At 35.1% G+C, this 18,218-nt stretch overlaps 1 protein-coding gene across 1 annotated transcript; it reads right to left on the bottom strand.

The window, feature by feature from the left end:
• Window positions 1-11,789: 11,789 nt before the first annotated feature.
• Window positions 11,790-12,788, bottom strand: LOC124247877 (olfactory receptor 50-like). Its single transcript, XM_046677666.1, has one exon. The coding sequence runs from the start codon at window positions 12,786-12,788 to the stop codon at window positions 11,790-11,792; it is 999 nt and encodes a 332-aa protein (XP_046533622.1).
• Window positions 12,789-18,218: the final 5,430 nt, after the last annotated feature.

The following is an 18,218-nucleotide window of genomic DNA, read 5'->3' as shown; positions in this document are numbered from 1 at the left end:
CTTCTCTGATTTCCCAGAAATCAGAATTTTGAGACTTGGTGGGAACATCATATGTAGCTGGTCAAGGCAAGAGCATTAGGGACAAGAATCTATGTAAGTAACATAAAAGATCTAGTGACATACCTTGTAGTTTGGCTATCGGTCCTTCCTTTAAGAAAATTCCTTCCCAATCCTAAATGTTTTCAGTCTACCAGCACTCTCTGTAAAGGAATTTTCATGGAATGTAGAGAAAAAATATGTTTCTCTTCCAAATTCCCATCTTTTTCTCTAAATTCTAACTAGATCACTCTTATTCAAGTTCTTAGAACACCAGGAAATACTTTGGCTTTTCCACTCATATCCTGGATCTGCAAAAGAATAAGCTGTTTGTGTCTGTTCAGATGTCACCAAATAATGTCTCCTTTTTCACAGTTCCTAACCTACGTTTTATGCCAGTGATTCGTAACTGATATTTTTCTTGTCATATTCCAACGCTTCTAATTCTTTGCTCTTCCTATCATTTCTCTCTCTTTCTTCTTCAGGTCAGTTAGTCTTAGACTTGGCCATGAGAACACTCACAAAATGACAGGGAAAGAGAACATGATGGTCTATCTACTACAAAATAGAATCCACATACTATATAAAGATGTTCAATCTAAAGGTTTTTCTCTTTGAGAGCTTAGAACATGTCTCATTACAGAACTCACCATTCATCTTGGAGGTTAACTAAAGTTTACATTATGTAGCAAGTCTCCAAATTTAACTGAAATTATCTCTACAACTCCTACCTTATTTAGTCCACTACATTAAAAATCTTGTTAATTTAATATTCTTACCTGAATTACACAATCAGTGTTGCTAGTCAATTCCATGTTAGTAAGAATCAGTTTCTCACAATGAAAGTGCCGACTAGCTCTCTGATGGATATCTAGGTTGTTTCTAATATTTTTCTACTTCTAGCAGTATTTCATTAATAACATTTTAATATGCCATTTTTCAACCTAACACATATATATGTAGGACAAATTCCTAGAAATGGAATTGGAAGATATATAGATTCACAATTTTGATAGATATTGTTAAATTACAAGAGGCTAAGGTGGTGAGGAAGCCTGTCATAATAGGGTCTTTAAAATGAATCCTAAACAGTAAAAGCCTTTTGTGTGAAGATCATAAAAATAGGGTTTCTAGTTGTTTGCAGAGGACAAGGGCTATCGTGTTTGAGGAACCAAGAAAATTCAGGATCATAGTCAGCATGGGAAAGTTACCAGGTTGGAGAATTATCTAGAAGTCAGTTTACAAAAGGCCTTTTCTACTATAATGCAATGTCTTTATTCTATTCTTACAGCTTATTTCCTGGTGTGAGATGTGGAAGAGCCATGTTAGGAATAAGTACCACAGACTGGACACACACACACACACACATCAACACGCAAACATATGCAATCATGCCACTGAATATAAATTCTACTCCTGCTCTACATTGCCTCTTAAGTGATGAGCACATATACCTTCAGCTACAAGGCCTGGGAAGACTCTCCCATTTCTCTCTAGAAGACACAGGACACAATGATGCAGGTGGAGTCTCTAAGGGTGTCAAAGAAGCATTGCAATCAGGGAGAAGCATTATCAGCTCAAAACCAAATAAGATAGATATATGGACACACACTTATTTATAACTCCTGGGCAACGAGCATGAATTCTAACTTTATGAAACATGGAGAGGACCTGGCGGGGGGCAACTCTCCACCTCTAGCTCCAAATTAGAGACAAACAGGAAATAATTGCTTCGTTACCTTTAGTTCCCTTGAGGGAAGAACTGTTTGTTGATAGTAGGTCACAGGAAAGTTCACCCTTGGAGGAATACTGATAATAACCGCAAAGCAGCTGCCAGGAATTTGCTGATTCACAAAGCTTTTTGCCGTCTTGAGGCACTGGGGAAATTGTGATTCAGAATCCATAATAAACCAAGGCAAAGATTGAGTGTGTCAGCACAAGTCTCTTGTTTGTGAACCCAATGTTATTTCAAGAACATCAGAAACACTCTAACACTTTCACTTTCTGAACAAAAGATTAAAGGACTTTAAATCCTATCACCACACCTGGGCCCTGAGGAACGAATCACAGTTTCTATAAAAACTGGTCTCCTGCTCAAAAGACTATGGAGTCAGCATTCTCTTGGTGTAACTTTCTCACAATACCATAGAATAACCATTCAAGAGATGCTTTCCACTAAATCTCTTAGAAATTGATTCAAATTTATTGTGTATGTCTCCAACTCCACTTTTTTTGAAGCTAGGTAGGAAATGAATATCATGTGCTCGTTATTTGAGGAAAAGATGTTTGAATATTCAAAAGTGCTATTTATTTCTTCTATTTTGTGTTAAAATCAATCTGGAACTGCTGCTTGAATGAAGAGTCTTGTAAGCTACTTAGATTTCAGAAGTGGTTTCCAGATCCTGTGGCTCATGGATGATAATCTGTTGCTCTGATTATAATGCTACAATTGACAGACCTGTGTTCCTAAAAGTCAATAGTTGACAAGACTTCCTTCTCCAACCAGAAGAACATCACTTGCACCTCCCTCTTTTCTTACATGCATGACTGTGACTCTGCAGGATTTCTTATTTTATTAAACAGTATAACAAAAAGTGTCTCTTTGAATTAGGAAATGACATTACTATTTCCCCAGGTACTAGATACCATTTCCTAGAGTCCTTCATCTTTATCCTCTGTTATCCCAGTCCCTATCATTTTTCTGAACGCTCTTCAAAATATGCCCCCTGATATATCTTATAATTTAAAAACAAAAATAAATGTACATTCATATACACAAAAATGAAAAATAGGCAAAATGAGATTAACGGGTGTTTCAGAGAAAAGAAACTCAAATGGGCTAATAATCACATAAAAAGATGGTCAACCTCAATAATAATCAGAGAAGACAAATAAAACCTCAATAAATTTCTATTTTATATTAATAGATTGGAAAATTTAAGTTAGAACTGCTGTTCATTGTCCATAGTGTATATTAATTGGAAGACTTATTCTCTTCTAATAGGAAACAATATGGCATTATGTTTTACAGTTGAAAATGTGCCTTGGACCATGCAATTCCTTTCTCAGATTTATATCCTAAAGAAGTTTTGCACATGTACAACTAGAGACAAAAATAAGAAGATTCATAGCAACATTGTTCATAATAGCAGAAAAAATGAAAAAAATCCAAAAACAAATAAATTATGGTATTTTTACATAAGGAATATGGTAGAGCAAGTATATGCCATATCAATGAATGCCATATCAATGAAGTGTGACATTAGTTCTGGCTTTTCACGTATAACTTTCATTATGTTGAAGTTCCTTCTATACCTAGTTTTTGAGAGTTTTTATCATGAAAACGTGTTGAATTTTGTCAGATTTTTTTCTGCAACTGTTGAGATGATCATGTGGTTTTTACACTTAATTCAGTTAATATGGTGTATCACATTAATTGATTGCATATATTAAACCATCTTTGCATCCCAGAAATAAATTACCCTTGACCATGGAGTATGAACCTTTTAATGTGCTGTTGAATTTAGTTTGCTAGTATTTGTGTGTGAGTGTGTGTGTGTGTGTGTAAGGAAGATTGGCCCTCATCTAACATCTGTTGCCAATCTTCCTAGTTTTGCCTGAGGAAAATTATCCCTGAGCTAACATCTGTGCCAATATTCCTCTATTTCATATGTGAGATGTCGCCACAGCATGGCTTGATGAGAAGTGTGTAGGTCTGTGCCCGGGATGCAAACCCATGGCCCCAGGCCGCCAAAGTGGAGTGCATGAACTTAACCACTACACCACCAGGCCACCTCTGGTTTGCTAGTACTTTGTTGAGGATTTTTGCATGTATGTTCATCAGAATATCAGCCTTTAATTTTCTTTTCATGTAGTGTCTTTGACTGGCTTTGGTATCAGGGTATTGCTCATCTCATAAAATGAGTTTGGAAATGTTCTCTCTTATTCAACTTTTGGAAGAATTTTAAAAGAATTACTATCAATTCTCCTTTAAATATTTCATAGAATTCACCAGTGAAACCATCTGGTTGTGAGATTTTTTTGTTGGGAAGTTTACAATCACTGATTCAGTCTCCATTATTTGTTATTTGTCTCTTCAAGATTTCTCTTTCTTCATGGTTCAGTCTTGGTAGGTTGTATATTTCTGGGAATTTAACAATTTCTTCTAGATTACAAATCAGCATATTTACTAAAAATCATTGAGGTAAACTTTATTATATAAAGTCGCAAAAATAAAAGATTTTTATCAGAAATCTTAATCAGTAAATTAAGCAAATAAAAAATAAATAATCCAAGCATTGAGAAGTTAGAACTCAATTGACTACTCACTAATAATATTATGATTTACCTAAAATATCCAAAACAACATATAGACAAATTATAAGAATAAACAAGTGAATTTAGCAAAGTTATATATTGACTTTGACATAGAAAGTCAACTATGTTTCTATATGGTAGAAAAAAGTGAATACGAAATTTAAATGATTACACCATTTTTAAATTGCACAAATACATGAAATACTTAGGAAAAGTTTAATAAAAGATGTGTAAGTCCTCCTTAAACTACAAAATATACTGAAAGAAAATAAGAAGATATAAATAACCGAAGATATGTAACATGTTCCCAGATTGAAGATTAAATATTTTTAAAATGGCAGTTCTCTCTAAGCTGTTTTATATGTTGAGCACTATGCCAAATAAAAAATCAAAAGTTTTGTTTTTAATCGTCAGTCAAAATCTGAAATTCAGATAGAAATGCAAGAGTAAAAAATAGCCAAGTTAACTTATATTCAGTCATTTGATTTATGACAAAGACAGCAGTGCAGTGGAATGGAGAAAGGATAGAATTTTTAGTGAATTGTTGTATATCTATCAGATAAGCTTAAGGAAGAAAATTAATTTGTGTCCTTATCTTGAAACATACCAAAAGTGAACCCAGATGGACTTTATATACACATGTTAAAGGCAAAATAAGAATTTTTAAGATAAAAACTTAGGAGAATATCTTTAAGATCTTTTGGTAGACAAAAATTCCTTAAATAAACACAGTGTTAGCCACATAGGAAAACAAATTTCTACATATGACTACATTAAGATATATAAACTCTGCTCATCAAAAGACTCATTAATATTATGAAGAAGTAAGCCACATAAAGAAAGAATAAATTCTCCATAAATATCCAGGAAAAGGCTTATATCAATGATACATAAAGAATTCCTGGAAATCAATACGAAAAAAAACAGACTACCCAATAAAACATCAATAATCAACTAAGAACAGACCATTTACAAAAGAAGATACCCAAACAACCAATGAGCATAAACAAAGGAGATAAACTACATGAGTTTCAGACAAATGTAAATTAAAACACCAACACAGTACTTCTACAATTTCATAAGAATGTATACAGTGGAAAAAATGGATATTATAGGTGTTGATGAGTAAATGGACCACATCTTTTTATATATTACAGGGAGGAATGTAAACTATTACAAGCACTTTTTCTAACCTTTAAAAAATTATCTATTAAGTAATTGAAATATAAATAAATTTTCACCCAAAAATTCCATTACTAGGTATATACACAAGCCCCAAAGTGAGAATGACCAAATTTCAGTCCAAATTAGAATAGATGAACACATTAAAGAATACAGACACACTTGAAAACTAAAAGCCATGAGAATGAGTTAACCAGAACTAAACAGAACAAAACAAAATGGGAACATAAAAGAGGACAAACTCTAAGCTTTATATATAAAACAGCCAAACTGGCCAATCACATATGCAGTCAGGATAATGGCAGTAAAGCAATATGGTTAAACACATAATTCTTTGAAGTCACACATGTCCGAGGTTAAGTCTTGAGGCAGCTGTTTAATTGATCTCCTTGGGCTTTAGTTTGATTCTCTGTAAATATGGAAAATATTAACAACTTTATAAGAGGATTGTGCTGAAGTGTAATAAATTTAAATGCTTAATGAATGTCACCTGTGATAGCTGCTCAACTCTTTTGTAGATATAGCAGTTTGGTAACTCCTGAATTTCTCAAACACGAAGTAAATGAAGTTGACTGGTAATATGAAAACTCATATTAGTAAGTGTTGATATCGGCAGCAGATAGAGAGGGTTATAAAGAAAAAATGGAGATTAAAAACATTCTTAGAGCCCTGGGAAGTGGCTCCAAAGTCTCATGAGCTTGCAGTGAACATCGCCAGGGGATAGAAGGGCCTGTAGTTTCACTGCAGAGCATTAACACACAGAATTCAGAGAACAGGTGGGAGAAAAAGAACCATCAGTTGAACAGAAAGATGAGAGGAAACATAAAATTAGACCAAGAGAGGAATGGCTAAGAGTTAAAGGGTTGTCAATAAGAGCTAGCCAAGTTACAACTGTTGAAGGGGCACATTTTACAGCCCCTTGTCCTTATGCCCCATACTAGATAGTCTGTTGTTAACTTAGCATCATCATCACCCACTTCTAAGGCTTCCACTGCATTGTAGTGGTGAGGCTGGAACCTACATCTTCCAGATTTTTCTTTTCCATATAGTTCATGTTTAATGTTTTCTAATGAGAGGAACTCATGAGAGATTTAGAAGGCAGAGGAGGAGAAACTATTACTTTCTGCAGGTAATTTAGCCAGAAATATAGGCAGATGTGAGATTCACAGTAGTTTCCCATTGAGCTCCTAAGAGCCACCCGTATTAATGCTGCAGACTGAGACATGGGGGAGTTTTCTGGTGATTCTTGAGATTTGCAGCTACTACCCATTAACCTTTTGAAACTATCTATTTTATGCTTTAGGCTGAAATCTTTGGTGCTAGCATTTTTAATCTTCAAGAGCAGTTTACATGGTATCTACTCCCCAGCTTTTGCAACAGTTCTATAGCAAGCACTTTTGTTCTATTCTCTTGAACAAATCTCTACTGATACGCTTCCACTTAAAGATTATGTATCATTTATCTGCATCTATTTTTTGAAGTACAGATGAAATTACCAAATTGATACTTGGCTTTTCAGTCAAGGACATCTATTGCAGAATCGTGGGGGAAAAAATAAGCATTTTAAAATTAATTAACTTTAAAAACGTCATTATTAATATGAAGAAACAATAAAATGAATTCTACCTCAGACTACATTAAAAACAATCAACTCCATATATTTCAAGGGCTTTCAAGAATTGAAGGCAAAGTTTTAAAACTTTACATCAGAAAGCATACTAGCTTTATGTACATGAGACAGAGAAGTCCTTTATTTTTATTTATTCATTTTTTCTCATTAACGATGACAATATTTTACTTAATTTCCAAGATTTTATACATACACCTTACAATGAAAACCTTGTTTCCTAAAGACATTAATATAATTTTATGGTTAAATATGTATATTTGTATATGTAATAGTTTCAAAATAATACTATTTTTATTACCAACAATAAGATTACTGAATGCAGCATAGGTTTTATTTGTGGTTCTTTTTGTCTCTTTTTCCCACTTGCAATGCACAAATTACTGCATTTCAAAGTCACTTGAAACAATTCTCTGTGAGATGACACCATCAATTTTGTATACAGGACATTTCTTTTTATTTTTAAAAATTCAGATATATTTTGTTTAAACCACACTGAAAAGCACATGATTTACCATCCAACGCCAGTACAAAACCCTATCGAGGATGGAAATCTTCAAAGCGCCTTAAAAACTGGATCTTGTTGAGTTGTTATTAAAGCATATACTATTGATATTCTATTATTCTATTCTGATGGCATCTAGCTAGCTTCTTATCACACAGTGTGAATTAGGTTAAGGACATGGGTTTCACTCTAGAGACTCAATTGGCTTCTATTTTCAGGGTCACAAACTTCCCCCAGACTCTGGATGGACAATTCCTTGCACATGTGAGCTGTTACTCATAAGATGTTTGTGTGTATGTATGTGTCTGTGTCTGTGTTGAATTGATATTAATGTCCATGAGTTTAAAGGACATTTACTCTGACATTGACACTATAGTACTGTATCAGTCTTGTAGGTTACTTTGCTAAACAACTCTGTCCTTTGAGCAAGAGTATAGGTGGACTCACCTAATGCTGAGTTATCTGTAGCAAATTGTGCTAGAAGGGATTCCACTGGGCTATTCCTACTACTTACACAAATTCAAGATTTCTCTGACGAGAAATCTGAGTCCACACTTCCTCAGCCTCTGCACTTTTCCTGATGTCACGTCCCTTCCTTGTTGTCTATACAACAGAATGGTTGACATTTTCAAGGTGACTTTCTCAAAGAAGAATGTTAAAGTCAAGACTACAAATCATAAAATAATGCAGTAATATCTTTAATCACATTAAAATTGACATTAATAGATAGTGAAAAGACAAAAGTAATAAGATTCCAATAATGGAAAGCATTTGCAATATACACAACTGACAAAGGATTTATTTCCAGATTATATGAAATCTGTCTTACAATATAATAAATAAAAAGAAAAAAAAACAATAAAAAGGCAGGGAAAAGAAATAACAATGTATTTCACAAAAGAAAATTTTGAATCAATAAACATAGTAATGGCTGCTCTACTGGTCCAGTGCGGGTCTTCTAGTGGGTTGATGACATTTCACTATGTGGTGATTCAGTGACCAGGTTCACTTGTTTCTCAGGGCAGCAAGTAGTTTGCTTCCAGACGATAGAGGAGAAGTCACACATTCTTCTTTAAAATTCTGGCCAGGAAATAAGACACATCCTCTTCTATTTTGGAGAAAGTGCCATGTACCTAAACCTAGAGTAGTAGAAAATGTGGCAGCTGCCTCCTGGTGACAACTTCACACATGCAAAGGAGGTCGTGAAATTTTGGTTGGTAGCCGACAATCGCTGGAACAAATATCCAATAATCTTAAGCTAAGATGCTCTACCTCATCAATAATCAGGGAAACAGAAAGTAAAACCACAATGAGATATAATTTTCTATCACCAGAATTGTAAAAATTAAGAAATCTCTCAATGCCAAGTGTTGTTGAAGAAGCAACCTGTCATACTCATAGGAACTCTCATACTGAGGTGATGGAGATTTGAATTAGTAAAACTTTTAAAAATTAATAGACTTTAGTGGCTGGCCCTGTGGCATAGTGGTTAAGTTTGCAAGCTCCACTTCATGGACTTTGTGGGTTCAGATCCCCAGCACAGACCTACACACCGCTTAACAAGCCAAGTTGTGGTGGTGTCCCACATACAAAATAGAAGAAGATTGGCACAGATGTTAGCTCAGCGACAATCTTCCTCCAGCAAAAAGAGGAAGATTGGCAACAGATGTTAGCTCAGGGCCAATCTTCCTCACCAAAAACAAAATGATAATAATAATAGACTTTCTCAGAGTAGTTTTAGATTTACAGAAAAATCGAGCAAAAAGTGTTCATATTCTTCTCCCTGTCCCCTACACAGTTCCTCTATTATTAACAGCTTGCATCTGTGTGGTACATTTGTTACGATTAAACTAAAATCAATATATTATTAACTAAAGCCCATAGTTGACTAGAATTCACTCTTTCATGTTGTACAGTTCTTTTGGTTTTTGACAAATACATAATGACAGGTATCCACTGTTACAGCATCATACAGAATAGTTTCATTGGCCTTTGCTAAAAATTCCCTTTGTTCTACCTATTTATCCTTCTCCCCCTCAAACCTGAACCCCTGGTAGCCACTGATCTTTCTGTTCTCTCTATAGTTTGCCTTCTCCAGAATGTCATATTGTTTAAATCATACAGTATGTAGACATTTCACTCTGGCTTCTTGGTACAACTATTTTAGTGAGGAGCTTAGCAGCAATAGTTAAGTTGAACACATATGTGCCTACAATCTAGTAATTCTTCTTCTGAGTCTGGAATTTACAGAATATCTTGCATATATGCACTACATGATGTATAAGAATGTTTGCAGCAGCATTGTTTGTAATAGCAAAATGATGAAAACAAGCAAAATAGCCATAGAAAATAGAACAGATAGTGTATTAAAGCCTCACAGTGGGATAATATACAACATGGGTGAATTTCACAAGGACACTATTAGGCAACAAAAAAAAGCCTAGAAGAATAAATACAGTATTATTCCATTTATATGCAATTCTAGAGCTGGCAAAATTGAAGGCTCAACACAGAAGTGTTAAAACTTTAAAGAAAAATAAAGAAATATTGATAATATTAAAGATCCTGTGTATTTTCAAGAGGAGAGGAAGGTACAATTGAGAAGACACAAGGGGCCTAACAATATTGTTAGTCTTCTGCTGGTTGAGCCTAGAATTTGTTAAGTGCATATTCCTTTTAATATTATTCTTTAAAGTGTGATTAGATGTTATATATATATAAACATATACGCATGCAACATACTATATATATATATATATACATGTACATTTAAACTGTATATATGTTATACACCCTCCTTTGTTTGTTATTTCAATGTTTTTTAAAGTTTAAATAAAATTTATAGCAAAATGAGTAGCAATATTACTCAATTTTGAAAAATATTCAAATGACTCCAAGGACTCAGGGTTCGACCACACACATATAGTAATTTGAGTCCCACCTCCACTAAATATTGCTAGTTTAGTGGCACTGGGCAACTTACTAAGCCTCTCTTAATATGAATTCCCTCCTTTATAGCAATTACTAGGATTAAATTAAATAATGATTTGTCACAGGTATCAGTTTACAGCAATGAAGTTAGCTAGACTTGCCCTGAGCAGAGGCAATTTCTCATGGACTGAAGACAAACATTACCATTTCAGATGGAAACATTGGACACTATATTTATGTCCTTAGGGAAGGGAGGTATTATTTTTAAAAATTGAGATACATTTGGGTTAAACTATACTAAATCCTGCCTGAGTTCAATTCAGGTTGTCTAGATTTCCAGATATTCTGCCTATACATTATTAGTCCCATGCTCTGAAAGGCTCAACCTCCCTTATCAGATTGGACTGATCACCCATACACACATCATCACTTGGAAAGCCACTTTAAAATCTCTGCTCTCACTACCATGCTTCACACCCAGTTGGCCATCCTAGGACACAGAGGGCTGCAGTCAAGTTTGAGTACACCACCTGAGGCCAGTACCAGTCCTGTATGGTTAATTTTCCTGGCCTTGTACAGAAAGCAATCTCATTTCAATTTGTGGCCAGGTCCACTCAATATAAGGGAGGAAAAAGTGACATACTATGTTACTATAACTCTATAAACAAACCTAAAACACAATTTGGACAATTGTTAAGAAGTTAGAAACAAAAATAAAATTCAATATCTAATTAATGTCATTCATAAAAATAAATTTTAAGTGTATTACAAAATTAAACACAAAAATAAAATCATGAAACTGCAAGATAGAATATTGTTGTTATCTTGAGAAATGACAAGCTTAGCTATATAAAATTTGTAAACTATAACAAAAAAATAAAAAGACTGAAAGCTGTAACTGCATAAAAATTTTAAATTCTTGTAGGACAAGGGATACCATAAGAATAAGAAAAAAAAATTAGGAAAGGATAGTTGTGTAGGTATGTTTTTAATAAACTTTTCCCATGACTCCTTAAAATGAACAAAACAAAACAGAGAACAAAATTAAGTGAAAGATAAAACAGAGTGTGAAGAAAGAATGCCGTATGAAGATTCACTAAATAGCAGCTTTTCAGAGAGGAAAGGATGCTCACGTTGCATGTGCAGGATGGAGCAGGTCTTATATCCAATTAATAGGAAAAATAATGCTCATCATGGTGAAAATTTTCCTCTACTTAGTATATTCCCCAAAGCTCCTTTCATATCCTGATTCCTCAGACTGTAGATAAAGGGATTTAGCATGGGAGTGACCAGAGTGTACAATAAAGACACAATGCCATCTTTGTCATTGGAGGTACTGGATGAGGGGAAAAAGTACAGTCCAATAATTGCTCCATAGTACAGAGACACCACAGAAATGTGAGAGCCACATGTGGACAAGGCTTTGCAGATTCCCTTAGTAGAGGGGACTCTAATGATGGTGGCCCCAATGTGACCATAAGAGACCAGGATACATATGAATGGCAGGGTAATGACCACTGCTCCTACAATAAGGATAACCAATTCATTGACTGTTGTATCTGAGCTGGACAGCTTAAGTAAGGTGGAGAGGTCACAAAAGAAGTGGGGGAGAGTGTTGTCTCCACAGAAAGACAGACGGACCAGGAGGAGGGTGTGCAAAAGGGCACTGGTGCATGATAGGACCCAGGACACCATTACTAACAGGAAACACAGGTCCTGATTCATGATGGTGGTATAACGGAGGGGGTGACAGATGGCCACATACCTGTCATAGGCCATTGATGTGAGAAGGAAGCTGTCAAGACCCCCAAAAAATAAGAAGAAGCACACCTGGGAAAGGCACCCAGCATATGAGATAGATTGACTCTGTGTCTGCATATTCATGAGCATCTTTGGAGCTGTGACTGATGAGAAAGAGACATCAGTGAAGGCCAAGTGGCTGAGGAAGAAGTACATGGCAGTGTGGAGGTGAGAGTCTAGCCTAATGAGCAGGATGATGAGCAGGTTCCCCAGCACCGTGATCAGATACATGATCAGAAAAAGAGTATAGTATATGCCTTGCTTCTCTGTCCAGATGGGGAGCCCCAGGAGGAGGAATTCAGACACACTGCTCTGATTATCCCTCCTCATGTTATTCTCTTTTGCTGGAGATAAAAAAAGAAATGAAAATGTGAAAGAATGAGAAATCATTACGACTATCACATAATGGAAACAGGGTTTTGAAATAGTCAGTACATGAATTTTAACCTGAATAGCTCATTCTTTTTGCCCCACCAATGGGATAAAACCACGTTAAAAACCTAACCTGACATCAGGTTATCATGCATCCACCTAGGAACCAAAACAATCTCTTTTGGAGAGACCATGAAATCTTGGAATGATCATGAGATCATATAAGGTTCAAACTTGAGGAGTTCAGAAATTCGTGACAGAAATCTGAGATTAGGAAATTGTGGTGCAAGGCTAAGTCAGCAACCAGTTATTACAAACGCTAATAGAGGCTCTTCAACCAGTCTGTTGGCCTTTCTTAACCCTTCTCATGCCTCTTACAAATTTTTAGCTAATGTTTTATTTCCATGGATTGAATCAAGCTAAGACAACCCAGTGGGCTACTCTGGATGTTCCAGAAATCAGGAATTGGAGATTTGGTGGAAACATATGTAACTGATCCAGGCAAGAGGGTTAAGGACAAGAATCTATGTCAATAACATAAAAGATCTAGTGACATACCTTGTAACATAGGCTTCAGTCCTTCCTTTAAGACAATTCTTTCCCACTCTTCAACGTTTTCAATCTACCGTCACTCTTTCTAAAGGAATTTTTATGGAATGTGGAGAAAAAAGTCTGCTTGTCTTCCAAATTCCCACCTTATTCCTTCAGTTGTGACCAGATCACTGTTATTCAAGTTCTCACACCACCGGGAAATACTTTGGCTTTTCCCGCCATATCCTGGATCTGCCAAAGAACAAGCTCTTCCTAAGTATCTGTCCAGATGTTACCAAATAATGTCTCCTTTTTCACACTTCCTTACCTAAGTTTTATGTTAGTGCTTAATAACTGATATTTTTCTTGTCATATTATAACACTTCTTATACTTTGCCAATACTATCATTTCCCTTTCTTCTTCATGTCAGTTAATCTCAGAGTTGCCCATGGAAACACTCACAAAATGATAGAGAAAGAGAACATGATGATTTATCTACTAAAAACTAGAATCCACACAATATATAAGACATTCAATCTAAAAGTCTTTCTCTTTGAGAGCTGAGAACACGTCTCACTATAGGGCTCATCATTTGTCTTGGGGGTTAACTGAAGTTTACGTTATGTACCACTTCTCCCAATTTGACTGAAATTGTCTCTACAGTTCCCACCTTAGTCAGTCCAGTACATTAAAAATCCTGTTAATTTGGTATTGTTACCTGAGATGAATTACACATTCAGTGCTGCTAGTCATTACCACGTTAATAATAATCAGTTCATCACAATGAAAGTGCTAAGTATTTTATGGACATTTAGGTTGTTTCTGATATCTTTCTGTTTTCAGCAATATTTCATTAATAACATTATTCATATGCTATTTTTCACAATGGCATATGTGTGTATATATATATACATCGATGGGATGAATTCCTAGCAAGTGAATTGGAGGACATATACATTCACAATTTTGATAAACATTGTCAAATTTTAAGAGGTTAAGGTGGTGAGGAAGCCTATTCTTATGGGTTCTTTACAATGAGTCCTTAATAAGAGCCTGTTATGTGAAGATTATGAAAATGGGCATTCTGGTTGTCTGCAGAGAACAGGACTATGATGTACAGGAGAAAATTCAGGAGCATGGTCAGTATGGAAAACTTATGGGATTGGAGAATTATCTAGGAGCAAGATTATGTAAGATTCTTTCTGCTATAATGGAAAGATTTTATTCTCTTCTCAGACCAATAGAATACCCATGAAAAGGTTTTAGGAAAGGAGTGAATGAAAAATTTTAAATAGTGTGCCAGCTACTGGGTAGAGAACAGATTATAACAAGGCAAGAATGTCAGTACAAATTTAACCGGAGGCCATTGCAGTAATTTAGGTACAAAATAGTACCTGCTTACACATAGATCATGGCAGCAGAGATGAAGATAGTTACAGTTTGGGATAAAATTTGGAGGAAAAATCAACAAGAATCAATGGGGACAAGAGATAAGCAAGAGGAGATATGTTTTCCCCTATCCTCTCAAAAATAAGATAGAGGATCATTTTGAAATACATTATTCTACATGGAGTAGTCTGTTATACCCTGGTGTGAGGAGTGGTAGAACCATGTTATGGATCAGTAGCACAGACTGGACACACACACACACACATAAACACATGCAATTACACTACTGAATATAAATTCTACTCTTGCTCTGACATTGCCTCTTGGGCGATGAAGACATATACCTTCAGCTACAGGACCTAGAAGGCTTCTTCCATTTATCTCTAGAAGACATAGGTACAATGAAGAAGGTGGATTCTTTAAAGGTCTCAAACATGCATTGCACCAGGGAGAAGAATTATCAGTTTAAAACCAAATAAGATAGCTCTATGGACACACACTTATTTATAACTCCTGAGCAATGAGCATGGGCTCTAACTTTATGAATCTTGGAGAGGATTGGGGTGGGGGGGGCAACTCTCCACCCCCAGCTCCAAATTAGAGACAAACAGGAAATAATTGCTTCATTACCTTTGGTTCCCTTGAGGAAAGAGCTGTTTGTTGATAGCAGGCAACAAGAGAGTTCATGCTTGAAGGAATAATAATAATAACCACAAAGCAGCTACTAGGAACTTGGTGATTCACAAAGCTTTTTGCCTTCTCTGGTTGACCTTGGGGAAATTTGATTCAGAGTCCATAATGAACCAAACAAGCTTGAGTGTGTTAACCAAAATCTCTTGTTACTGAACCCCATGATATTTCAAGAACACCATAAACACTCTAATACTTTCACTCTCTGAATAAAAGATTAAATGACTTTATATCTCTGAACCCTGGGAAATGGACTACCATTTTTATAAATTTTGGTCTCCTGCCCAAAGACTATGGAATCAGCATTCTCTTGGTGCAAGTTTGATGCTTTCCACTAACCCCCTTACAAAATTGATTCCAAATTTATTGCAGACATCTCCAGCTCCATTTCTTTGAAGCCAAGTAGAAGATGAATATGTGTTGTTATTGGAGATGAAGATGTGTGAATATTCATGTGCTATTAATTTGTTCTGTTGAGTGTTAAATCAATAAATACTTGGAATTGCTGTTTGAGTGACTAGTCTTGTAAGGTATTTAGATTTCAGAAATGGATTCCAGATCCTGTGTATCATGGTTGATAATCTCTTGCATTAACTACAATGCTACAATTGACCTGCCTGTGTTCCTAAAAGTCGAATCAATAAGACTTCCTTCTCAAACCAGAAGAACATCATTGGCACCTCCCTCTTTTCCTACAGGGATGGAGATAAAAATAAAATCTGTGACTCTTCATGATTTCTTATTTGATTAGACAGCATGAGAAAAAGTGTCTCTTTGAATTATGAAACTACATTACTACTTCCCCAGGTACAAGATACCATTTCCTAGACGATCTTCATGTTTATTTTCTGCTATTCTAGTCTCAATAATCTTTACAAAGGCTAGCCCCTGCAATAGCTTATAATTTAATAACAAAAATACACTTACATATGCATACACAACAAAACTGAAAAGTTGGCAAAATGAGATTAATAGATATTTCAGAGAAAAGAAACTCAAATGGGCTAATAATCATCTAAAGATATGGTCAAACAATAATAATCAGGGAAAGACAAATAAAACCTCAGTGAGTTTCCATTTTATATTAATAGATTGGAAAATTTAAGTTAGAGGCTGCTTTTTTTGACAATAATGTGTATTATTTGGAAGTCTTATTCATTTCTAATAGAGAAACAATATGGCATTTAAATTTTGAAGTTGAAAATGTGCATTGCCTTGGACTGTGCAATTCCACTCTCAAGTTGATACCTAAAGAAGTTTTGCACATGTACAACTGGAGACATAAATAAGAATATCCATAGCAGCATTGTTCATCATAGCAGAAAAAAATGAAAAAAGTCCAACAACTAAATTATGCTATCTTTACATAAGGAATATTGTACAGCAATTATATGCCATATCAGTGGATTATAGAAATGAAATATTGAGAGAAAAATGTGACTCCAACAATATGATAAATGCATAAATAAACAAAGATTTAATATGTATATGTATTATTATGGACTGATGTTTTCATCCCTCCAGAATTCGTATATTGAACCCGTAGCCCCAGTGTAGCTGTATTTGGAGATGGGACCTCTAAAAACATAATTAAGGCTAAATGAGATGATACCAATGGGCCCTGATTCAATAGGATTAGTGTCCTTATAAGAAGAAACAGCAGAGAGATAGCTCTATTTTTGTGCACACACACTGAAAAAAGGAAGTGTGAGGATTTAATGAGAAGGTGGCCATCTTCAAGCCAGGAAGAGAGCTCTCACCAAAAGCCAAATCTGCCAGAACCTTGATCTTGAACTTCTAGCCACCAGAACTGTGAGAAAATAACTTTCTGTCATCTAAACCACCCACTCTATGGTATTTTGTTATGACAGCAAAAGCAGACTTAAGACGTGTGTATGTATGTATTCGTGTGTATGTATGTATGTGTGTACATGTACACAGACAGACATAAATATGTATAACACACCCATATAAAGACAGAGACAGAGAAAGAGAAATACACATAGAAGTAAAGCTATAGAAATTTAATGGAATCATAAACATAAAATTTAGGCTATTCATTTTCTCTTGAGAGGAGACAGAGAGGTAGGATTTAGAGGAACACATGGGTAGATTTGATACTTTTTGAAAAATACATCATGATCAAGTGGGTTTCATTCCAGGGATGCAGGGATGGTTCAACATCCGCAAATCTATCAACGTGATACACCACATTAACAAAATGAAGAATAAAAATCACATGATCATCTCAATAGTTGCAGAGAAAGCATTTGACAAAATACAGCATCCATTTATGATAAAAACTCTAAATAAAATGGGTATAGAAGGAAAATACCTCAACATAATAAAGGCCATATATGACAAACCCACAGCAAATATCATTCTCAATGGAGAAAAACAGAAACCTATCCCTCTAAGAAAAGGAACCAGACAAGGATGCCCACTGTCACCACTCTTATTTAACATAGTATTGGAAGGCCAAGCCAGAGCAATCAGGCAAGGAAAAGAAATAAAAGGGATCCAAATTGGAAAAGAAGAAGTGAAACTGTCACTCTTTGCAGACGACATGATTTTATATCTAGAAAACCCTAAAGAGTCCACTAAAAAACTTTTAGAAATAATAAAGGAATACAGTCAAGTTGCAGGATACAAAATCAATGTACAAAAATCGGTTGCGTTTTTATACACTAACAACGAAGTAGCAGAAAGAGAAATTAAGAATACAATCCCATTTACAATTGCAACAAAAAGAATAAAATACCTACGAATAAACTTAAAGAAAGAGGTGAAAGATCTGTACACTGAAAACTATAAGACATTGTTGAAAGAAATCGAAG

Source organism: Equus quagga, chromosome 1 (genome assembly GCF_021613505.1).
Source record: "Equus quagga isolate Etosha38 chromosome 1, UCLA_HA_Equagga_1.0, whole genome shotgun sequence".
Classification (NCBI taxonomy): domain Eukaryota; kingdom Metazoa; phylum Chordata; class Mammalia; order Perissodactyla; family Equidae; genus Equus; species Equus quagga.
This window is presented reverse-complemented; position numbering and strand designations above follow the sequence as displayed.